The sequence below is a fragment of the Panthera onca genome, chromosome D3 (genome assembly GCF_046562875.1).
Source record: "Panthera onca isolate mPanOnc1 chromosome D3, mPanOnc1 haplotype 2, whole genome shotgun sequence".
Taxonomy (NCBI): domain Eukaryota; kingdom Metazoa; phylum Chordata; class Mammalia; order Carnivora; family Felidae; genus Panthera; species Panthera onca.
Genome location: NC_138350.1, coordinates 52828600 through 52853722, shown reverse-complemented (window position 1 = coordinate 52853722; position 25123 = coordinate 52828600). Strand labels below are relative to the sequence as shown.

At 41.8% G+C, this 25123-nt stretch overlaps 2 protein-coding genes across 4 annotated transcripts in view; both read right to left on the bottom strand.

Moving 5' to 3' along the window:
• Positions 1–15930, bottom strand: part of RNF125 (ring finger protein 125) — a 40356-nt gene extending 24426 nt beyond the window's left edge. For 2 of the 3 annotated variants that reach the window (XM_081790780.1, XM_081790779.1), the window contains exon 1: positions 14819–15930. In XM_081790780.1, coding sequence (XP_081646906.1) covers positions 14819–14982 — 164 coding nt within the window. In that variant the 5' untranslated portion in view covers positions 14983–15930. The remainder of the gene's footprint in view (positions 1–14818) is intronic. The other variant, XM_078435362.2, reaches the window with a different exon arrangement.
• A 2222-nt stretch (positions 15931–18152) lies between these two features.
• Positions 18153–25123, bottom strand: part of LOC145712992 (uncharacterized) — a 52928-nt gene continuing 45957 nt past the window's right edge. Inside the window, exon 3 of the mRNA XM_081790781.1 lies at positions 18153–20402. The gene's annotated coding sequence lies outside the window, so the exon portion shown is untranslated. The remainder of the gene's footprint in view (positions 20403–25123) is intronic.

Below are 25123 nucleotides of genomic sequence, written 5' to 3'. Positions count from 1 at the left end.
TTTTATTTGAAGTAACTTTAAACTTCGTACACTGGTGTTTTTTTTAAATTTTTTAATGTTTTATTTATTTTTGAGACAGAGAGAGACAGAGCACGAGTGGGGAAGGGGCACAGAGAGAGGGAGACACAAAATCTGAAGCAGGTTGCAGGCTCTGAGCGGTCAGCACAGAGCCCGACACAGGGCTCGGACCTACGAACAGTGAGATCATGACCTGAGCCGAAGTCAAACACTTAACCAACTGAGCCACCCAGGCGCCCCTTTTGTTTTTTATTTTTAACAAACTTTAAAACACTTCCAAGTGCCTTAATTCATTTGACCTTAACAAACCCCTAGGAAAGATCACTATTGCCACTTCTAGAAGAGGAAATTGAGGTACATCAGGGTTAAATTACTTCTGCAAGGTCACAACTGTAGAAAGTACCTGAACTTGGTTGGTCTTAAGCTGGGTTTTCCGACTCAGAATTCAGTAACCGTTCTTTCAAGAGAAATTCCTACCAGAATCAAGAGATCGAAGTCCTCTGCTGTATTTTCCTTCTCTGTGCTTCAGGTGATTAACAGGTGATTAACTGCAAGTTGTAAGGCACATTCTGCCCTCGCACTTCTTTGAGTTCCTAGCAAGTGGTTCTCAGGGTGTACTTTTGAAGGGTATTTATTTCAAGTGGTCCATATGCTCAAATTATACTTCTGACACAATACCTTCGGTTCGTTTAATTTAGGAACAAGCGGATGATACTTTGTTTTTGTTTTTAGTCAACTAAAAATCTTCCCCTTTCCTCACAACTTACTTGAGTTTTATACCAAGACAAACAGAAGACTAATATTGATGCCCTGCCCTGTGGTGGACCCTAATGGACATGATCTCATCCAGCTCCCAGAGTAACCCTTAAATGCTGCTCTGCCTTTTCCTCACTTGACTGGAGGCAAACTGAGGTTGTTCACAGAGGTGTAAGAACTTGCCAAGTTTACACACCCTGAACCCCAGGTAGTTTTGGTCGGGGCTCAAAAGTCTGTGTAGAAGGTCTTCAACTTACAGTGGTCCCACTTACTGTTGTTTGACTATAGTGATGCAAAGGCGATACTCATTCAGGAGAAACTATACTTCAGATTTCGAATTTTGATCTTTTCCTGGGCTAGGAATATGCAGTATGATGCTCTCTTACAATGCCGGGCCCTCCCAGTCAGTCACTCAGGGAAACAACCAATACACTTAAAACCATCCTACACCCATATGACCATTCTGTTTTGCACTTTTAGTACAGCAGTCAATAATCATAGGAAATATTCAACACTTATGAAACAGGCTTTGTATTAGACGATTTTGCCCAACTGTAGGCTAATGTAAGCGTTCTGATCATATTTGGGTAGGCTACAGGCTAGGCTAAGCTATGAGGTTTAGTACGTCAGGTGTATTAAATGCATTTTCGACTTACTTTAATTTAGGATGGCTTTACCAGAACAAACCCCATGTGAGTCAATAAAGAGCTGTAGTCCTTTTTAAGTCATCTCAGTTCCTCCCAGTGACCAGCAGAAGCAGCAACACTTTGAGACTGTGGGTGTACTCGTATAAACCAGTGGGCTTTGCAGAGTACATTTCTATGGTCATTTTGTGGGTCTTGCAAGTGTTTTTGTAACTACAACTGATAACTACAATGGAAATGCCCAGGAGTTTTCATGAAAAGTAGCACACTTCAGGCATTAAAAGAAACCAAGTCCCTCAACTATAATTCCCCTACATTATTTACACAATGATAGACGTGGCAGGAAACTCTCAAATGAGCATACATCGACGTTATTGCATTATATGAGAGAATATTCGTTGCGATTCTGGTAGATCAGTCAATTAGTTGTCCTCAGCTTAACAAACGTGATTATTAAATGGAGAACACACATCAAGGCTAAAGTGTTTTGGAACAAACTGACCTTGCTGGTTTTGAGTACATAAAAACCACGAGTCTTTAAAGTGTTACCAATAAGGAAATGAAATTGATCCCACTGCAACTTAAGTCTCATGTTTTAGAGTGCAGAAATAAGATTGCAGAACTACTTAGTTCAAAAAAGTCTGAGGTTAGCGGTTAGTTAGCCATTGGGCTCTGCGCTGACAGCTTGGAGCCCGCTTCGGATTCTTTCCCTCCCTCTTTCTCTGCCCTTCCCCAGTCCATCCCCAGCTCCCCAGAAGCATTCTCATTCTCTCTCTAAGATAAATAAAAACTTTAAAAAAAATTTTTTTTAATCTGAGGTTAAAATTCTCCCCTTAAAGGTACAGTTATCAAATTCAAATCTTGTGAACTGGAGAATTTAATATCCTTACTCTAGTACATTAGCATAAGAAGTATACAAGTGATCAAGCATTATATGAGTTATCTAATTAGAATCCATATGGGGGTATTCAGGTTTAGGTAATGTGTGTATATATATAAGCTATGTAACAAGGTACGAAAGCAAGGTAACTCAAAAATACAACGTCTTGGAAAGCAAAGTGTAGAACTATGTATATAGTATAAGCTATTTATAATTTGTAGATGTATAAAAGCATCTAGAAGGATTAAAAAAAAAAAAAGAACATTTACCTACCCTTTGGAGAAATGGGAACTGGAAAGAAGAGGTGGGTATGTGGTAGAAGGAGGAGATTTTCATCGTCGAATTTCAAGTTTAACCCTATAACCATATTACCTACACAATAAATGATTCTTTAAAAAAGTTAATCAATTATAATCATTCAGGATAAATGGTCTGGTAGTTTTTTATAAAACAAAATATATAGGCACCCTTTGGTCCTGCAATACCAAGCCCATGTTTTCACTCAAGAGAAGTGAAAACATATGCCTATTTGTACAAGAATATTAATAAGGAATGTTTTCCTAACAGCCCCAAACTTGAAATAACCCAGGTGTCAGCAACAAGAAAATGAATAAACAAACTGAGGCATATTCCCCCAATGGAGTACTACACAACAACAAATTACAATACACACAGCAATATGGATGAATCTCAAAGACATACCAAATGAGGAGTGCCCGGGTGGCTCAGTGGGTTAAGCGTCTGACTCTTGATTTCAGCTCCGGTGATGATCTCACAGTTTGTGGGATCCAGTCCCGAGGTGGGCTCTGTGCCGACAGTATGGAGCTTACTTGGGATTCTCTGTCTCCCTCTCTCTCTGGCCCTCCCCGTGCGCATACTCACTCTCTCTCAAAATAAATAAACATTAAAAAAAAAAAAAAGATATACTGAGCGAAAGAAGCCTGACACAACAGAGCACATCCTGTATAAACTCTTATATGAAGTCTTAAAACTGGCAAAACTGACCTATGGGATAGGAAAAAACTCACAACAATGGTTGCCCATGGGGGAGACATGGACAGGGATTGGCTGGCGATATGCGGACATGAGGGAACTATCTGGAGGTAACGAAAATTTCTGTACCTCAATAGGGGTTATATCTAGGAGGTATTCATTTCACTACAGGTGTAATTTACCCCGAAAAAACATAAACAAATACTGAAGTCTGGTTAGTACTATGTATGTTGAGAGAAGAAGGAATTGAGTGTGCTGATTATTGTAATCTACTCTGAAATGTATCCAAAAGTAAGGTGGATCAATGATGGATAGGTACGCGATAAAATGAGATAAAAGCAATATAGCAAAATTAACAATTGTAGAATCTAGTTGGTGAATATCTAGGTGTTCACTGCACAATTTCTTCCAATTTAGTTGTAGTGAAGTTCTTCATAATAAAACGTTAGGGGAAAAAACGTTAGGGAAAATTAACCATCTTACTATGACTTAAAGTTTGTTTACTCCTGAGAAAAAGTTAGCTGTAAATTTAGGAAGGGAAATTTTTGGAGGATGAGAAACCTGAAATGTTTAATGGAACATGAAGAGAAAAACATTTAAAAAAAATTTTTTTTAACGTTTATTCTTTTTTTTTTTTGACAGAGAGAGACAGAGCACGAGTGGGGAGGGGCAGAGAGAGAGGGAGACACAGAATCTGAAGCAGGCTCCAGGATCCGAACTGACAGCACAGAGCCTGATGCGGGGCTCGAACTCACAGACCATGAGATCACAACCTGAGCCGAAGTCAGATGCCCAACCGACTGAGCCACCCAGGCGCCCCGAAAAAAACATTTTTAAAAATATTTTTTTAAGGACATCCAAATTCCATCTGAAGAAAAGATTATGCTGCATTTATGCTTACTTAAATAAATTTCTTTAAGTTTATTTATTTATTTTGAGAGTACGTGTGTGCGTGCACAAAGGCACATGAGCAGGGGAGGAGGAGCAGAGAGAGAGGGAGAGTGAATCCCAAGCAGGCTCACAGGCTCCTTGCTACTAGCTTAGAGCCTGATATGGGGCTCAGTCTCACGAACTGTGAGATCATGACCTGAGCCAAAATCAAGAGTTGGACGCTTAACCAACTGAGCCACCCAGGCGTCCTACTTAAATAAATTTAAAGAGCGCAAAACAATTTGGAATACAATAAAAGGTTGAAGAGAGAAAATTCCATAAGGAATTTTTATAACCATCGCTTTTAGCAAGAAAAGTTAATCCATGGTTATAGAGAAGACTTTACGAGAGAATGCATAAATCTGCACAAACCTCCTTAGACCCACCCATACAAACATTCATGCACTGGTGACATTTTTAGTAATTGCTTACTATTGTCAGTTAGTGTTCGAGATGAAATCGTGGCAGTGCCGAAGGTCCCTGCTCTCAGAGTTCTAGAAATGGCAGAGAGGCAATAAGCAGGTAAACAAATAGACCGGCAAATGATAAATGCTTCGAGAAGAAAACAGTTGACAATAAAAATTGAGTGGGGCAGAGAGAGCATTTAGATGGGTGGTCCCTGAGATGATACTTGAAGGCACCACTCTAAGGAAGATCTGGGAATGGTTTTCCAAGCTGAAAACAAAGAGTACAAAAGACAGGGACGACGTTGCTGAGGTATAGAAAGCCAGCATGCTTGAAAGGCAGGAGGTCCCAGGGAGAATACCTGGAGATATGGGAAAGGGGAGTAAAGGGTCAGGAGACAGACCATAAAGCCATAACTAAGGGTCATCGGAAGGCACTGGAGGGTTTTAAGAAGGAGGGTGATGCAATTTGACTTACATTATATAGATCACTTGGGGTCCCTGAAGAACAGATTACAGAGGTACAAGAGCCTCCTAAGAGTGAGGAGCTTAGGTTTAAGTCATTGGAAGAGTAAGTTCAAGAGAGGGGGATGGCTTAAGACCAGCAAAGAGGCAATAGACAGTGTAAGCGGACAGACAGATTTAGGATTTATTTTGGAAGTGAGGCAAAGGGACTTATGACATACCAAATGACAACAAACATATGCCCTATTATAATAAGTAAAATGAGTCAAACACAAAAGACTACCTATTGTAGGATCCCAAAACGTAGTTACAGAAAGCAGATGGGGTTGTTGGAGCCAGGGGTTTGGGAAGGGAGTTGTCTACAAACAAGGTGAAGGAGGGGGACGTGGGTGACTCAGTCAGCTAAGTGTCCGACTTCAGCTCAAGTCATGATCTTACAGTTCATGAGTTCGAGCCCCACCTTGGGCTCTCTGCTGCCATCTTGGAGTCCTTCAGATCCTCTGTCTTCTTCTCTCTGCCCCTCCCCTGCTTGCACTCTCTCTCTCTCTCTCTCTCTCAAAAATAAATAAAAATTTTAACAAAAATGTTTTAAAAAAAAGAATTTGAAGGAACTTTTTAGGGTAATGTAATTAACTGTACTAGGTCTTGTTTGTGGAGGTAGTTATAGGATTATAGATAACTACCAAAATCCATCAACTTGTACACTGTGTGAATTGTACTGTATCACCTCAATAAAACTGAAAAACAACACAACAAAACAAAAATGCCCCAGTGATGGCACGCCTGGGTGGCTCAGTCGGTTGGGCTTCTGACTTTGGCTTGGGTCATGATCTCGTGTTTCATGGGTTTGAGCCCCGCGTCAGACTCTGTGCCGACACCTGGGAGCCTGGAGCCTGCTTCTGTGTCTCCCTCTCTCTGCTCTCTCCTCCCTCTCCCCTGCTCATGCTCTCTCTCTTTCTCAAAGAATAAAGAAACATTAAAAAAAAATTTTTTTAAATGCCCCAGGGACAATAGACTGGAAACAACAACATTGCATGAAGAAGAGCACCGAAATACATACAGCTCAGAACCATTCAGAATCCTTTTTAAAAAAAAATTTTTTTTTACATTGATTTATTTTTGAGAAACAGAGTGAGACAAAGCGTGAGCAGGGGAGGGGCAGAGAGAGAAGGAGACACAGAATCTGAAGCAGGTTCCAGGCTCTGAGCAAGCGGTCAGCACAGAGCCTGATGCGGGGCTCGAATTCACAAACTGTGAGATCATGACCCGAGCCGAAGTTGGACGCTCAACCGAGTGAGCCACCCAGGCGCCCCAGAACCATTCAGAATCTTGCAGGCCTCCTTCCTACCCCACCCCAGGACATAGTAGCTACTCAGTAAACTGAAATAACTAAATAACTTATAAGGAATGGATCAAAGGAGAATTTTCTGGGCAGGGCCCAACATTCCCATCAATAACACTGTTGTATCCTTCTGAAAGAACCCAAGGGATAGAAACGAACACAATAAGCGATTCCTATTTGTCTGCCCCCTCCTCACCTTCATAAGGTGGTTGAGAATGATCAATCATAAAAGACATAATCAGAATGAAGAGAAATTGGATGAAAGACAGAAGCTAAGGATAGAAGGCATTGTATTTTTTTTAAAACTACTTCAATGTTTTCAAAAATTCTGAGTGAGGGGCGCCTGGGTGGCTCAGCCAGTTGAGCATCCGACTTGGGCTCAGTTCATGATCTCACAGTTTGTGAGTTCAAGCCCCACATAGGGCTCGCTGTTGTCAGCCTGTCAGTGCAGAGCCTGCTTGGGATCCTCTGTCCCCTTCCCTCTGACCCTCCCCATTTGCGCTCTCCTAAAAATAAATAAATATTTTTTAAAAATTCTGAGGGAGTTGCCATTGCTTTAAAATCAGATCTTACAACTAAACCCAAATTTCTGACTTTTCATGAAAAGCTAGTCTCCTCCAAGTCTGGACTCAATTCCCCTGTGGTCATGTGGGCTAATGCCCCCATCCTGTGGAGTACTCACCCTCCACATTCATTTACATCACTTGTTGTTTGCAGCTCCTGAAGAAATGAATTATGGATTCATTCATATGGAAATGACTCTAAGATCTTTGAAACCAGATGGAAACTTAAATACCCTGCTCCCAAGAGTTATTTTATTAACTCCTTGCTGTTTCCTGAAATTACGTGATTATCAATAAGACCCTTATAATGAAGAGGTCAGCAAAGCATTGTAGAAAACTAAGGAAAGTCTTGCTGAGGACACCGGGTACAATTATGTACCCAATCTCAAGAGATAAAACTGAACCCTATGTATAGTAAGGAGGGAAGGGATGCATTAGGGACTCCATGGGGTCTAAGGCTAAACAGGCAAAAGAAGTATCCAGACATCGTCCCAAATAGGACTCTGGAATAGCCACTGGCAACACGAGGTAGATCTAACATTTTATTTCTGTTCTCAAGAAGAAGCTGCCTCACTGTGGGCATGCTGACGGGAAGCTGAATGAAAATCTTGAGCGGGCTTGGTAAGCTTGAAAATATGAATAGAATAAGGGGAATTGCTATTGTTATTCAAGGTGATAAGAATCTTAGGCTAAAACATTCCAGTGTAGGGCAATAAACACGTACACACACCCACACACACCCCACTCCCTCTTCACCTACATGCATCAGCCTGGACAGGCCTGAGTACAGCTATTCTTAGAGCATAAACCCTCCAGCCACCCACTGCCCCTAAGATTTCCTTTGATGTATTTATGTATTCAATTAGGTTCCACTCAAAGTCCATCCCGGGAATGGTTCAGCTTCCAAAACCTGACTCTGCATATCTCTATACCACATTATGTGTTGATTTAAAATTTAATCCCCTAGGGGAGCCTGGGTGGCTTAGACGGTGAAGCAACTGACTTCTGATCAGGTTGTGATCTCACAGTTTGTGGGTTCAAGCCCCGAGTCGGGCTCTGTGCTTACTGCCTGGAGCCTGCTTTGGATTCTGCGTCTCCCTCTCTCTCGGCCCCTTCCCAACTTGTGCTCTGTCTCTCTCTCTCAAAAATAAATAAACATTAAAATATAAATAAATAAAATTTAACCCCCTAAAGAAAAATTCTATTTTTTTAACTTAAAATCTTAGAGGGGTGCCTCTCTTTAACCTTCAAATGCTGTCCTCAACTTGCTGTATTTTACTGTCAATTAAATAGGGTTGGCTAAAGCCATGCTTCAAACTTTAACATGGCTATCAATCACCTAAACATCCTATTAAAACAGTTCCCAATTCAGTAGATGTGAGATGGGACCCAAGATTCTGCAATGCTCCTGGTCCACGGGCCCGCAGCCAAGTTCTGAGGAAAATCTCGGCATAAAACTCAATCTGCTACATTATTTAGGTTTTGTTTGTTAGAGAATACATAATTTAACAGATCACTAATATTTAATTTGCCTATGACAATACTAATGTTGCTAAGTAAACACAGAGCAATCCAACCACCAGAGAAGGCATATTTCAGGCCAGCTTAATCACATCTTTCTGAAATTCTCAGTAATACAGAGACAGATGAGTAACCTCATAAAAATAATGGAGTTCCAAAACTATGATGGAACTGCTATCTGTTACTCAACTACATAGCATCCGTTGGCTGTCACTATAGAGTGGTTGTTCCTGCCTGAGGGACATTCACCAAAGTATTCAATCTGCATTTTAGACTCATTCATTAATTGAACTAATATTAAAAATCTACTAAGTGCCAGACTTTTAAGGAACGGCAATGTAGGAAGTAGCATTCTTTTTTTAGAGCAATGGCTCTCCAGAGTGTTTGGACCTTGATGGTACAAGAGATTCTAATCACCTGAATTTAAGTGATGCTTAACCCAAGCACACGGGGAAGAGGAGTCATTCTGTATACACTTGCTTTAACATCAGGGGTCTGGATGCTCATATTTAAACTTCCAAGTTTCATCTTGAAGTCAAATCACAGGTCAAATAATATGTCAATGATAATTGGCAATCAGTTAGGAACTTCCACAATATTCCACTTCTTCACTTCACCTGCATCTGCGCCCATTTAATGCTGTACATCCTGTGAAATGAATAAACTGTCCATTCTCCTAGCTAAGGCCAATCCTCCCTCCACTCCTCAATCCTGGCTTGTAAATTCCAGCACCTTCCTCCCACTCCAGGGCATTGCTTCTGAAATTCTCTCCTCTCCCATGAATGAGTTTCCCCCTCACTATTGATTCATTTCCATAACCATGTGGCATACACCATTTTTCTTCTCTTATAAGAAAACTCTCTTGATCCCACTTCTCCTTCCTGTTATTGTCCCAATTTCTCTCTTTCGCTTGCCTCCCAACTACATCAAAGGAATTCCTATGCTTCTTTCCTCTAGCGCCTGTGATCGATCACCAAACCACTCTAATTAGGCTTTGGCACCTACCATTCCACTGAAACTGTTCTTCTCAAGGTCACCAATAGCCTCCACATTACTAAATCCAGTGATCAATTCTCAATCTTCATCCACCAGACCTTCAAGCATCACTAGATTCAATGGATCCCTCTTCCCTCCAAAGTGCTTCTTGCACTCACTTGGCCTCCAGGACACCAGATGGTTTCCTTCCTACCCCTATGGCTACTTCCTTTACAAGTTTTCTCTCTCTCTCTCTTTTTTAATGTTTATGTATTTATTTTGAGAGAGACAGAGAGAGAGAGAGAGAGAGAGAGCGCACATGCACAAGCAAGGAAGGGGCAGAGAGGGAAGGAGAAAGAGAATCCCAAGCAGGCTCCTCCCTGTCAGTGCAGAGCCCAACGTGGGGCTCAATCCCATGAACCATGCACTCGTGACCTGAGCTGAGACCAAGAGTTGGATGCTTAACCGACTGAGCCACCTATGTGCCCCTGATTTTCAGGTTTTCATGTCTCAGCTTCTAAATGTTGGTATGTACCACTGCTCAGTCCTTGGACCTCTATTCTTTTCTGACTACACTTACTCCTCAATAAATTCATCCAGTCCCATGGATTTATATCAAGGATATGTTTATGATTCCCAGTTTCATTTATCTACAGCTCAGATCTTCCTCTGAACTCTAGACTCACATATCCAATCGCCTATCCAACATCTCTTGGTTGTCCCAAACTTGGCCTGTCAGTTATGGAACGCCTGACCTGACCTTGTTCCTCATTCCACCTTCCCAGTCTTTCCTATCTCGCTTAGGGCAACCCCAACCTTTGCTCAAGCCAAGCACCTTACACTCAGCCTTGACTCCTCACTTCCTCCCACACTCCACATTGAATCCATCTTGTTAGCTACACCTTCATACTGATCTAAAATTCTACCATTCACCACCTCCACTGTTCCCTTGCTGGTTGGTCCTGGTCTCTTTGCTGGATTATTACAGTGGCTTCCTAACTCACTCTCCTGGTCCTGCTCTTCCCACTGCAGTCCATTCTCAACACAGCAGCCAGAGTCATCCTTTTAAATCAGCTCATGCCATGACTCTGTTCAAAATCCTCATTTAGGGGCGCCTGGGTGGCTCAATTGGTTGAGCATCAAACTTTAGCTCAGGTCATGATCTCATGGTTCAGGAGTTCAAGCCCGGCATTGGGCTGTCTGCTGTCGGCGCGGAGCCTGCTTTGGATCCTCTGTCCCCCCTTTTCTCTCTGCACCTCCCCTGTTTGCACTCTCTCTTTCTCAAAAATAAGTAAACATTTAAGAAATAAAATAAAATAAATGTCCCACACCCCATGCAACTGCCCCTTACATTTTTCTCGAGCTGAACTACCTTCCTCACCTTCTAACTTCCTCCAGAAAAAGGTTGTTGAGACCCTGTTTATTAATAGTTCATGCTGAATTAAGTATAGAAATTGAGGGAAGTATTTTCAGAAGCTTGTAGAGAAATCTGACAGAGTAATTTTATGTCTGTTGAGTATATTTAATAACTTTTAAAACGAGGGCTTGTGTTTTATGTATCTTTGGTATTTTTTAATTTCAGTTTCCCATAACACGTTTTTTATTTTATAAAAGTATTGGTCAGTGATGGGCTGAAAAACACAACAAAACAAACAAAACCTCAGTGGTTCTTTACAGCAGATAATTTGAGAAGCACTGCTCTAAATATCTTTAAAATTGCATCTCTCCCACATACTTCCCATCCCATTTCCTCGCCTATTTTTTTTATCCTTAACACCTATCTCTATATGACAAAGGATATACTTAAAAAAAATTTTTTTTAAATGCTTTTATTTATTTTTGAGAGAGACAGAGACAGAAACAGAGCACAAGTAAGGGGTAGCGGGCAGAGAGAGAGAGGGAGACCACAGAATCCGAAGCAGGCTCCAGGCTCTGAGCTGTCAGCACAGAGCCTGATGTGGGGCTCAAACCCACGAGCTGAGCTGTGAGATCATGACCTGAGCGGAAGAAGTCGGACGCTTAACCAACTGAGCCACCCAGGAACCCCTCAACCTCTTGATTCTTTTAGATAACTGACTCCCTTAGCTCCAGCTCTGACCCTTCCCCAAACCCATTGTCCCAGTGCCTTTGGATATTTCTATTTGGATATTTCCCTCTCAGACCACTGTAGGCTCAACAAGCCCCATCACCTGTTCACTAACAACCTCCTGAGCTGAACTCTGTCCCCTTTTATCTGTTACTTGCTAAGGAGTTTCCTTCCACTCCTTTCTCCCCCCTTTATCACATCCAACTGGTCAACAAATTTCCTTGAATACTTACTTTAAATATAAATCAGACTCCCTTTCAGCTTCCTTTATACAGCTTCAACTTATCTGCCCCCTCCTCATCTGCCCCCTCCCCCTCACCCACTGATAGTATAAGATAAAGTAGAGGTAGGAAACCTTTCCCCAAAAATATGTTTTAACAACTGATACAGAGATATGAATAGAGTCAATTTGAAATGACAGAGCATTAAAATAGAACTTCTTAAATTCAAGGCCACCAAAGGAAAAAGAACTAAGCTAAAAGAAAGGCTATCTGGGACATCTTGAAAATGTCATAGATCAATCTTTTATGGCCCGGTTTTATTCCAAAATAAATATAAAGATAAGAAATAATACTGTTTGTGGGTTCTTGCTTTGTGGAATGACTTTAAAGGAAATAGAAATCCTGTATTGAGAACTTATGATGAACTACTTTTACATTTCTTAAAAATTCATAAAAATTCCATTATTCACCCTATTTTACAAATGAAGAAACAGAGTCAAAGAGATTCAGCAACGTGGTGGTCAGACTGCTGGTCAGTGGCAGGGCTGAATTTCAAATCAAGCCCACTGTTTCTACTGCATCACAGTACGATTTATAAAGTGCTATGTACATATTCATTCAATGTATTTTTGCCATTATTAATACCTTGCTTGACTTGAAATAGGTTTATTTTATTTTACTCATTATTATTATTATTTTTTTTTTAAGTAGGCTTCCACACCCAGCACAGAGCCCCATGTGGGGCTTGAACTCACACCCTGAGATCAAGACCTGAGCTGAAATCAAGAGTGGCACCCTTCAAGGACTGAGCCACCCAGGCACCCTCTATGAAATCAGTTTAGAAACAGAAATCAGCATACACAAACAAGTTCAAAAAGTTTGGAAATTAGCTTCCATATGGGATAATATAGACAGGTTTCATCTGCATTTCTTCATTTCCCAAAGGTCAATGGAAGAGAGTAATTCATTTCAGAAATACAAATGGTGTTAACAGCGCTCACTCACAGTCTCCAGTGCAGAGGGAATTGGAGTTAACATTTAGAAAGTGGAAGGGGCCCAAGTAAATTTGCCAAAGGGAGGAATATGGAAATTCTGCCCACAGCCAGAACAATGGACACAGATTTGTCAAAACAAAGAACAGTAAAAGTGAGGGAAGGCCATTCCTCCAGCCCTTGTTGTGCTACTTCATGACTATTTTTCCAGTTGCTGGTTTCCTATTCAAACTCTAACAAAGAAAAAGATTAAACAAAAGATTTAACTTTTTACACCTATGTATTATCCTTCAGCAGAACCAAAACCCTGCGAACAGTAAGTTATAGTATTCAAACTCCAAAAGGAGCGGGGGTGGATAGAAAACAATCCCCAATCAGATAACAATCTCCAATACCAAAGTCACCCAATTCCATTCAGTTCTACAAAAGACACCATCAAGACGTGACACCCGCTGTGTATCTTTGGGGCAACTTTAAAGTTTTAATGCTCATTCAGGCTAAATTTAAATGTAGTTACCACAAGGTTATTACTGCCCTGAGCTAATCAATATATTATACTGTCACACAACAATATCTTGGCTTCCATCTTGGCTTTGGGGTTTATGTCAATGAACTATATCTGGACAGCTGAGAAACAACATCAGTAATCAGACAGGAGGTCAATTAGACTTGAGTTTAAAGTACAAAGCTGAAACAACAGGCCCTGAAAATGCAGCCACAAAATAATGCCCAGGGCACTCTTTATTTAAAACACTGTGTGGGCTGCATTTTTCTTCCTTGGCTCACTACTGGGCTTTTCAGTGGTGAAAACTGCTTCTCAGTTACTGTTCTATAGGTGTCAAGGACCACCTCAGTCCTTTTAAAAACATTTTGTGCACGTGCATTTATAATATGGTAACTTTTTTCCTGGTAAGCCAAAAACACTTAACTAGCCATTGCGGTATTACTGTCTTGGAGCTTCATCAAACTATAAACGGCCGGCCAAAGACATTAAGCGGGCTTCGGCTCTCTATGCAACCACCCCCCATCCCCGCACCCCGATCCCAACAGGCACACACTCGGCCACACACCCAGGCAGCCACGGAAAGCAAGCTTCTATGTAAACAGAGTGAACGAATCCACAGATCCAACTCCTATTACTAGTTACTCAAGCACACGTTTTACATAGGGATTTTGTTTTTAAACTCTTCTTAGAAACTAACAGCAAGTTTTAGTTCCACGGTACCTGGTTTTTAAGACAGTTATTTTTATCTATACTTTCCGGCGATTTAGGGAAGCGCTGCGTAAGGGAGGGTAGTCTGCAAGCTCCCGTCACTTTGTGGCTGGGTTTTTAAACGGCTACACTCCAGGGCTCCGTGCTAACGTTCAAATCCCAGCCCCGCCCTGACAGGTACTTAAACTGTTAGGACTACAGAGTCACTTGGGCGTTCCAGTTAGGGTTGATCTTTCAGGGGCCTGAATGTCCGTGTTAGGAAAGGGAGGTGGGGGTGGAACGACAGTTTGCTCAGATCTTTGTTTGCTCAAGAGGCTAGCCTCAGTGCGCGTTCTAGAACATGTGCACAAGCCAGCAAAACAAAACCGACCTGGGTTCTGCGGGGAGGGCGAGGGGGAAGCACGGCCCGATTAACTGAGTTCAGCGGGAGAAATGTTCTGCAGGAGCCCACTGCCTTGTGCCGAAGCGGGTGCTGGCTCTCCAGCCAACAGCACTTTCCCCACTTGGCAAGCCCCGGCTCCCGGAGGGTCCCGCTCCTGGGATCCCCATCCCTGGGGCTCTGCACTTGGGCTCCGGGAACAAGCAGCTGGGGTGATGGGGGGAGGCGCTGCAGAGCCCGCTTGTTAATGTTTTCGCCTCCTGAAATCCTGTGTCACCTTCCGACTGGTCATTTTTCCCGCGGCCCGCACTCGACGGGTCCAGGTGTCTCCCTGCGGTAGCTTCATTCGAGCGCTGGCTCCTGAAATCCCCCATGCCTTCCCCCAACCTCTCCCTCCCCAGGGTGGGCGCGCCAGCCGAGCTCCCCCGGCACTTACACGTGGCCACAGCGGGTCCGGACGGGCTGGTGCAACACCTCGAGGCACACGGAGCAGTCGAAGGACGTGACGGGCAGCTCCGGGTCCCCCCTGCGCTCCAGGGCCCGCGGGGCGGCCGAGGCGGCGGCGGATTTGCCGCTATCGCTGCTAAGCACGGAGCCCATGGCTGCGCCTCTCGCCCAGACAGCTGCCAAGAGTTCAGTGCCTGCTGCCGGGTTGTTTTGTTGTCCTGCGGTAGAGGAAGGAAGTCCCGGCCCAGCTGTGCTCGCCGCCTCCCAGCGCGCCCAGCTACGGCAGCTTAGCAGCAGCCTCAGCCACGGCGCCCAACCTTCGTCTAGGGCAGAAGAGTGTGCGCGGCCGCGCCTGGAACTGGCTTTCGAGCGCAGCCTTAGCGGAGACGGGGAGGCGGAGGCGGCAGCCGCACCGTGCACGCTGCGACATCTCGTGCTCCTGGGAGAACTGAAACCTGAAACCTCAACTGCAGAGCTGAGGACCTGCGCTTCAGTGAGCCTTCCAGGCTATTGCACACAGCCTCCTTACCCAGTCCTGCAAGTTACAGAGAGTGCGGGCCTGGTCATGCTTTATGGGAACCAGACCCCACACGTAAGGTGCTGGTCCTATCTGCCCTGCACTGTGGGAATCACCATAGGCTACAAAGACGAAATTTGATCGAGTGTCGCCAGGACTTCAGTCATCTAATCAACACTCCACTAATGGAGAGGTAGTATGGGGCGGTGAAAGGGTTCTGGAAACCCGGATTCGAATTTCAACTGTAAGACAAGGATTCTAGTGCTAAATTCTACGACCCGGGTTTCCTTGGCTCAGGGTCTCCTGCTATTGTTGGTACTCTTCGCCCCATTCTCTTTTAGACATGACCAAATATATCATTTATTAAGTCACACATTTAATAAGACTTCTTTAGTGCCCACTGTATGCCAGACTTCATTCTGGTGATGGTGACACAGTTCCCAACAAGGAGACAAAATGCCAGTTTTCACAGAACTTACTTAAAAAAAAACAAAACCGAAAACATTTATTTTGAGATAATCAGAATCACATGCTTATCATTTACACATAACACATAGTAATATATAATACACACATATATCATGCAGTAATACATGTAATACATATTAATCCTATAAACCTTACCCAGTTTCCCCCAGACTTTAATTTTAATGAGAAGATATAATCAACAAATAAATGAACAAGATCATTTCAGATGATAAGAGCCATGAATAGGGTAAAACAGGACTGAGGATGGGGATGGGGAGGATAAGAAGGTCAGAGAAGACTATTTGGATGAGGCAAAAAAGTCATTTGAGCAATCATGAATAATGAAAGGGGGTCAGCCATTCAAAGATGTAGGAAGAAGCTTGCTAAGCACTGAGACCAGTGAGTGACAAAGCAACAAAGAGCAGAAAGAGGCCCGTGGAGCCAGAACACAGGGGGACAGTGGGGTAGATGGCATGTAAGATAGGAGAAGAGTCTGATCATATATACTCAATCTCATAAGCCAAGACCAAGAGTTTGGATTATATTTCAAAACCGTGATTTCATTTACCATGACTACCTTATGATTTCAAAAAGACAAGAACAAAATAAAAATGGAAGCAGAGAAACCAGTTGGAGACTACTGAATTAATCCAGGTGAGGATGATGGTGGCTGAAACCAGTGAGTTATCTGGGTTGAAGGTGAGAGATGGACAGACTTGGGATACATTTAAGAGAAAGACCTAAAGCGGCTTGCTAATGAATTGGATATAGAGGTAAAGGAAAGATAGCCATCCTTATCTTTAAAAGAAAAACAAAACCCTCCCTTGATTCCACTTGTCCCTCAGCTCCTGCCCTATGTCCTCTTAAAGGCCAAATTTCTTGACCTGCTTCTTTACCATCTGTCTCCATTTCTGAATTTTCCTCTCTTTATCCAGTCCAAACTGGGTTCTGAACTGAACCACTCCACTTCCATCTGTCTAAAAGTTGCTTCTTCACCAATCACCTGTGGCCTTCATGTGGCTAAATCCAACAGAATCTTTTCAGTCTTTTTCTTCCTTGACTTCTCAACTGCATTTGTAGGTGTTGAGCACACCTTCTTTGTCGAGCACGCCTTCTTTGTAGAAACTCTTTGACTTTCCCTCTTTCTTTCTGACTGTTCTTCTCAGTCTCCTTCACTGGCTTCTTCTTTTCCATGGAAAAACTAAGTGCTGGAGGCCCTAGGATTCTGTTGTAGGGCCTTTTCTCATGCCTCACCCTCTCCCTAAGAATCTCAAAGATCACATAGATTCTGTTACCATCTGGGTTCCAAAGACTCTTAAGTCTTTATCTCTATTCTGAGCCACTCAGATGTCCAACTGCTTACTTGACGTAACCACCTCGTTGCTTCAGGCACCTTCAGTTCAACAAGTCCAATAATGAACTCATTATAGTAATCTCCCACCTGTTCTACTTCCAGTTGTTTATCCCTGTCTTAGTAAATGGCACTACAATCTAGCTGGTTGCTCAATCCAGATGCCTGGGAGCCATCTTGATTTCTTCCTCTTCCTCATTCACATCGAATCAGTCACAATCCCAATTCATAATTCTGCCTCCAATGTATCTCTCAGTATCTCTTGAACAGGTTCATTTTTCTCTATTCCCATGGCAACCACATGTTTTAAATCATTGCATTCTCTTGTGTTACCTGTTGCAATAGTTTGTATCTCCTACACTTGCCTCCACTATTGCCACTGTTCAATCTATTATCCACATTGCAGCTAAAGTGATCTCTTGAAAAGCAAAATTCACCACATGCTTAAAAGCATTTAATGGCTCTCCATAACCCTTAGAATTAAATTCCAGATCTTTAATAGGATCTACAAAGCCCTGTGTGATCTTCCTCTTTCATTAAATATAATCAGTTAAGATGCCTTCAGTGGTCGGGATATTCAACTAAAATTGCCTTAATCAATAAGGATATTTATTATCTAATAAGATAAATTAGTCCAGAGGTGAGCACTTCCAGAGTTGGCTCAGTAGTTCAGTGATGTCTTCAAGTGTCCAGCCTCTTGCCATCCCAGTGTCTTTCTCAGGGCAGAAAGATGGCGAGAACAGCTCCAACAATCACGTCTACACAAAACACTCTCCAAAACCAGAAAGGAAAGACGGGAATTCAAAATAATTATTTTTGGCCCCATCTGCTATCACTCTCTCCCTTATTTTCCATGGTCCTAAATTTCTCTATTTCTTTCAGTTCCTTGAGTAACTAAGTTTTCTCTAACCTCAGGACCTCTACACATGCTTTTTTGGCTCTGCCTAAACGCTTCCTGCCAATACCCACCACTCTCAACTTCTTCCAACTCAAAGTTCAGGTCTTAGTTTGGTGATTTTCTACACCGCGTCCATCTCTTACTATCTCCTTGATTTTCTCATAGTCTGCTGCATTTGCCTTCCTATTAATCTTGCTTGTGACTACTTCAAGAGTTAGAGATAGTGCATGTAAAGTACCTGACATGTAGGGAGTGACACATATATTTATATTTATATATGTAACTCAATACTAATCTCATAGGTAGACATTATTGTTCCCATTTTATAGGCTCAGAGAATTTAACTTAGCAAAGGCTACATAATGCAAATAAGTGACAAAACAGTGTTTTTATTCTAGATCTTTTGTTTTAAAAATCTATGTGCTCTTTACTAAGGGACTTGTGTAAAAATAAGAAGCACTTAGAATCTTAGAAAAAGAATAAGACAAAATTAAGTAATATAAAGCAGGAAAATGGAATAGGGAAGGCTAGGTAAAATGAAGTATCTAATATCATTTATAAGGTTCCTAATAAATTTATAAAGGTGACAATGACGACGACGATGATGATGATGACGATGATGGTGTCAGCCAGAGAATAAATTTAGGATTCAGATTCTAGGTCCTGGCTAGCATCAGAAGTATAAATTAGTATAAAGGAAATTTAAAAGCCTTATAATCAACATCTCTGATATCACAGGTAGTGGGAAGAAAGACTTTTACTATATGACCTTTTGCACATTTTGACATTTGTACTGTGGATATCCATTGCAATAGATAAAAATTAGAACTTTTACATACAAATGTCCTTTAACTCAGCAGTTCTACTCCTTGAACCAATATGTGGACAAACATGTGCACAAGGAAGCACAACAGGAATGTTCTTTGTAGCATTGTCTATAATACCAAAACCTTGCGACCAACAAAATTTCTATTCATACAGGAATGATTACATATATTATAGTCCATACATACTGTGGAGGGCAATGCAATAGTTAAAAAAGAACAAGTAATGTTCTTTTGTTATAGCACTTAACTACATATCAGATATTAGTCTAAGTACTTTATATGTGTTCACTAATTTAATCCTCATATTAACCCTAGGACATAGGTAACTAATATCATCCTTGCTTCCAAGAAAGAGAGGTACAGATAGCTTAAAAACTTACCTTAGATCACATTTATGGTAAAAAACAGAGTTCAGAGTCCAACCCAGGAAATCTGGTTCCTATTTATTTATTTATTTATGAGAGTGAGAGACAGAGAGCACACGTCGGGGAGGAGCAGAGAGAGAGAGGGGGAGACACAGAATCCGAAGCAGGCTCCAGGCTCTGAGATGTCAGCACAGAGCCTGAAGCAGGGCTCAAACCCATGAACTGTGAGATCATGACCTGAGCCGAAGTCGGACACTCAACCAATTGGGCCATCCAGGTACCCCTCAAGAAATCTGGTTCTTAATGTCTATGAACTTCATGCAATACTGGTCGTCCTCTACTGTGGATAACATGGAGGTATCTCTAAGACACTGTTACCTAAAAAAGCATGCTATGGAAGAAAGGGATGTTATTAAATAAAACAAAACTCAACATAAGGTACGCTTCTCATGGAGAAAAGCATTATGTTTCTCACTGAAGGAAAGCAGTACAGTCTATTTTCAAGATCCTAGCTGTTTCTCTTGCTCGCTGAGTAACCTTGGCAAGTTACTTCTTTGGTCTTAGTTTCCTCATTTGAAAAACACAGATAACATGTACTTGTAGAATTGCGAGAGACTGACTGCAATAACATTGAAAGTTTGCTCACTGTCTGGCAGGTAGTGTTAGTTCTCTCTCTGACACCGTTCATTTCCCATTCAGGAAGAGCCTACTATGTGTCCAGGTCTGCACCAGACACGGGGGTGGGGGGGGGCGCAACTGGGAGCAAGACCCAGTGAAGTGGACAGCTGTTGTTTTTGTTCCGCCAAGCATCTCCACTTCTTCCCTAATGACACCAGACACTCTTCATTTAGAGGAATTTTCTTTCCATCATCCCACAAGACTTCGTGGGGCTGCCTATCATAGGCTCTGCCTTTTACCTGTCATGGGCCTCCCTTGGCTTGGGTAGAAGTTCCTGTTGCTGTGGTCTGCAGCTTCTCTGGTGTCTGTCCTTCCTAAGCTGATGCACTTCCTTTTTTATCTTCTAACTATGTAGCATCTTACCAGTACTTCCTTTTTCTTCTTGATTAATTTCCTCAAAGTTGAGTTTTGTTGCTTGCAACCAAACTTACTGATGTTTTTGTCCTGTGTCCTCAAGGACTTTCATGACCTAGTAGGTAAGATGGACAAGAAAAGTGGCATTGCATTTATCACTTGATATAAGACCCATGTGTAGACAGAGAAACAGCAATGGTGCTAACTTATCCCAGGGGGATATAATGAAGAGGAGAGAAAACAAAGAACATTCCAGATAGAAGGAAACTGGAATGAAGGAAAGAAAGGCAGAGCATTCTAAAAAGAAGGGACCTGGTGAGTATAGAAAAGAAGAAAGTTTGGAGTATCTACAAACAGTTCCTTGGTGGTTGGAGTTTTCAGCACAGGGTGGGTGATGGGGAGAGAAAAAACTGGAGACTTGGGCAGAGACTGTATGTATGAAAGATGTATTGGCAGGTTAAAGATCTTCAACTTGCTTTGTGACATTGTGGAGCCAATTAAGAGTTTAGGTAGAAGAATGACATGGCGAAATCTGCAATTTTGACAAGTCACTCTGTCTATGTCAAGAGTCGTCTAACTTTATCTAGCATCAGAATCACCTGAGTAGCTTGTTAAAATGGTCCCATTCCAAGATATTTGAATTTATGGCCCAGGGTGAGCTACAGAAGTTACATTTTTTTAAAAAGTAGTCTCCACGCCCAATGTGGGGCTGGAACTCACAACCCCCAGATCAAGAATTGCATGCTCTACCATCTGAGCCAGCCAGGCACCCCAGAAGCTGCATTTTTAACATTTGCCCAGCTGGTTCTGATGCAAGGTTCAATGGGCCATTCTTTGAGAAACAAGATTGTATACGATGGGCAAGCAGCAGACCCTTCCAGTTACTTTGACAACAGCAGGGATGTCAGGTGGGAAGAGACTTACATTCATTCCTAATGTAATCCGTCCATGACCATGAGCCTGCCTCCTCAACAATGGCAACACTACACTGGTTAATATCCTGGCACTGAAACATACATGCTTCTGAACTTATAAAGAGAATTAAAAAACTTCCTATCCATTAACCAATGGAACATAATAAAGATCCCTAGTGTTCTACAGAAATCTAAATATCCCAGAAATGATCTTGAATAGTGTTCAGCACACCTCCACCATCTGAAGTGTTGTTTGATAATAAAATGAAGGACTATTCTCTTCTTAAAGGGAGAAGGACATCATCACAAATGAAGCTCTATTGAATGAAAGACCCAGGAGATTGACCAGTCAATCTGAATCTGAATCTCCAGGTCCGGACAGTCAAGGACCTGGATCTTTGGCCTTGGTTTCAGCATAACTGGTTTTTACAATCTGAATATTGTCCTCAGTTTCCCTGGTAGCCAATCTCGCTCCCAGATGTTGCTAGGTTTCCCAGGTAGCATGTTGGGGGCAGCTATTCCCATGCCACCCTGACAGTTGCACTTTACTGCAGTTGTGAACAGTCGTACTACAGCATATACTCAAAGCATGTGTTTACTCCAGGAATAGCTCAGTAAATACTTCTGTATTCTGTAACTTTTAGCCGGTAGCACAACTCCGTAATGATTGAACCAAATCCACATTCGGGTGTTTTACTTCAATGACCGTGAAGTCATGGCATGTTTAGAAGGGGAAAGGGTCACAGGAAGCATCTGACCTAATCCTCTCATTTTGCAGATAAGGAAGCATTCCCAACAAGGTGAAAGCGTTTGCATTTCACCCTTCACCATTTCAAATGGATACATTCGAATGAAAAATTAAGTCCCTATAGTACTTGGGAAGAACTGGCGTATTTATAAGAGATGTAATCTATTTGGGGAAGTAAGATCACAAATGGTAAAAAGGTAAGTAATGATAAATGATGTAAATAATAGTTTATTTTTTAATTACAGTTTTTTAAATCTCTACACCCAATGTATTTGTATACAAATATACAATCTTTTTGTGATTTTGCCCGACACCAACAATGATATAGTTTGCCATTGGACATACATATCGGTATATACTGAGTATATGTAAATATGTTCCCATTATGGAAGGCCTCTTTAACCTAGCAGATAATAATTAAAGGAACAACAGATACTGTTTTGATTCATTACTATGGATCATGCACAATGTTTATTGCTGTATACACACACACACACACACACACACACAAACACATATATATGTATATAGACATATATGTATGTGTCAGTGTTATAAAAATTAGACCATTTATATATACATATGTATACATGCAAATTTCTATACATATGTGTGTATATAGTTTAATGTTTATGACAACACTTCTTTCTCATCCCCTTTGCAAAATTTAAGCTCAGAGAGAAACTGGCCCAAAGCCAAACAATCTCTATATAGTAGAGCCAGAGTTTGAAACCATATTGTTTCAGCCTCCTAAAGGTCCATACTTCTGACACTATACAAACATTGGTCTACAGCACCAATTTTTTCCATCCTACCATCAGATATAGAGGTAGGACTGAGTCTGTTCTGTTTTTGCTGCTTGTTCTTTTTAATGTGTTAGAAGTTTAACTTCTAAATCCAGAAAATAACATAGGAATTGGTGAAAACAGGCAGACTTGATTTTTTTAAGGCACAATATAGGTAACTTAAAGTATCTTAAAATATTAAAGATGTCCCTGGAATAAAGCAGATGTACATTTTACTGTACTGATTTTACAAATGGAAAAGTCAAGCATATAAAGAGGGCTAACACACTGTTTACTTCTAGCTGATGCCCTCAGAATTGGAAACATAGGTCAGTTGAGAAATAAACACACAGAAATTATGGTAGAGGTTAAATTCCAATGATCTGGCGTGGCAACAACAACTAGAGTATAGATTTTATGCAGAAATTCCTGGGAAGCTTTAGTGGTAAGAGCTATTCCTCTGTGCCTCAAGCTAAAAGATCAATTTCTTCTCTTAAAAAATAGCATAGCAGTGGTGTGGGGTTTGGGGGGCGCCTTGGTGGCTCAGTTGATTAATTATCTGACTTCTGCTCAGGTCATGACCTCAAGGTTCATGAGTTCCAGCTCCACATTGGGTGAGCTCAAGCCTCGCTTCTCCCCCCGCCCCACTCTCTCTCTGTCTTTGCCCCTCGCTCACTTGTGCCTTCTCTCAAAAAAAACAAAAACAAAAACAAAAACAAAACCAAACAACTAGCATAGCGGTAAGAGTTGTGGGTGTCATTTTTTGACATTATATCAAAACTGGTATCAGTTGCACCATGTGAAAGAGCCACAGTGTCCTCAGATGTTGAAGTAAACAGCAAATTGCCTATAAGAAAGCGTTAGAACAAATACATTTTGTGTGTTGTTTGTGCTCCTCTTCCTCCCTCCCTCTTTATATTTGGTCTTTTATTTAAACAGTTGGAGGGGTGCCTGTGTGGCTTAGGCAGCTAAGCCTCTGACTTTGGCTCAGGTCATGATCTTAGTTTGTGGGTTCAAGCCCCGTATCGGACTCTATGCTGACAGCTCAGAACCTGGAGCCTGCTTTGGGTTCAGTGTCTCCCTCTCTCTCTGCCCTTCCCCCGCTCATGCTCTGTCTCTGTCTCTCTCTCTCTCAAAAATAAATAAACGTTAAAAAAAATTTAAGAGGGAGGCGCCTGGGGGGCGCCTGAGTGTCTCAGTCTATTAAGTTGGCACAGGTGATGATCTCACAGTTGGTGAGTTCAAGCCCCATGTCGCGCTCTGGGCTGACAGCTCAGGGCCTGGAGGCTGCTTTGGGTTCTGTGTCTCCCTCTCTCTGCCCCTCCCTCATGCATGCTCCGTCTCTCTGTCTCTCAAAGATAAACATTAAACAATTTTTTAAATAAAAAAATTTTAAGAAAAAATAAATAAACAATTGGAAAAGTGGGACAGGGTGGAGAGACATGGTCCATGTAGGTATTAGGTGCACACCCATGGACCAGGTGGGATGATGATATGTGGTGAGGCAATTCTCCAGATGCCATGCTAGGTGCACAGAGCCTTCTCACAGCAGGTGCCCCGCCAGGTCAGGTGGGGTGATGGCTGGATGGGGTCACTCTCTGTCCCTGTACAATTAGCAAAATTGTTGAAGGAACAGATGTTATGAATCGGTGGATGCTGGATTAGTCTTATTAATTTCACACTTCAACTGGATTGCTAGAAGTGTAGGATTTCTCCAACTTCAGTGCGATATACCAAAACAACATATCATCGCTGGTAATCAAGAGTTTATTATAAGCACAATATCCAAGATTATAGAAAAGATCATTCAAAGGGAATTAACTTAAATCCATAAGTCCTTCTTCAAGGCACTGGGCAATTGGATACAGTGTGTTAGGAATTTGCCACAATTGTTTTTTAGCATATGTATGTTTATATTGGCCATTTCCTCCTTTTATTGATTCTAATATAAAACTGGCTACTCTTCCAACATGAAACCAGCTGTTATTAAAATGCTACCATGCATAGGGGCATATGGGTGGCTCAGGCAGTTAAGTGTCTGACTCTTGGTTTTGGTTCAGGTCATGATCCCATGGTTTGTGGGTCCAAGCCCCACATCAGGCTCTGAGCTGACAGTGCAGAGCCTGTTTTGGATTCTCTCTCTCTGCCCCTCTGGCTCTCTCTCCAAATAAATTGGTAAGTTTTTAAATGCCAATATGCATATAGTGAGGAATTTTGTGATCAAAAACACATCAATACAGTCTGTCAGATTTGAAGCTATTAATTTTTTAGTTTACATATGAGTCTAATCAAAGATCATTCCACTTAAAGAAAAATAAGCAGCTCTAAGTTTGCCCTCTAGTTAACCTTTATGTGCAATTGCTAACCATAATACATAAACTAACAAACT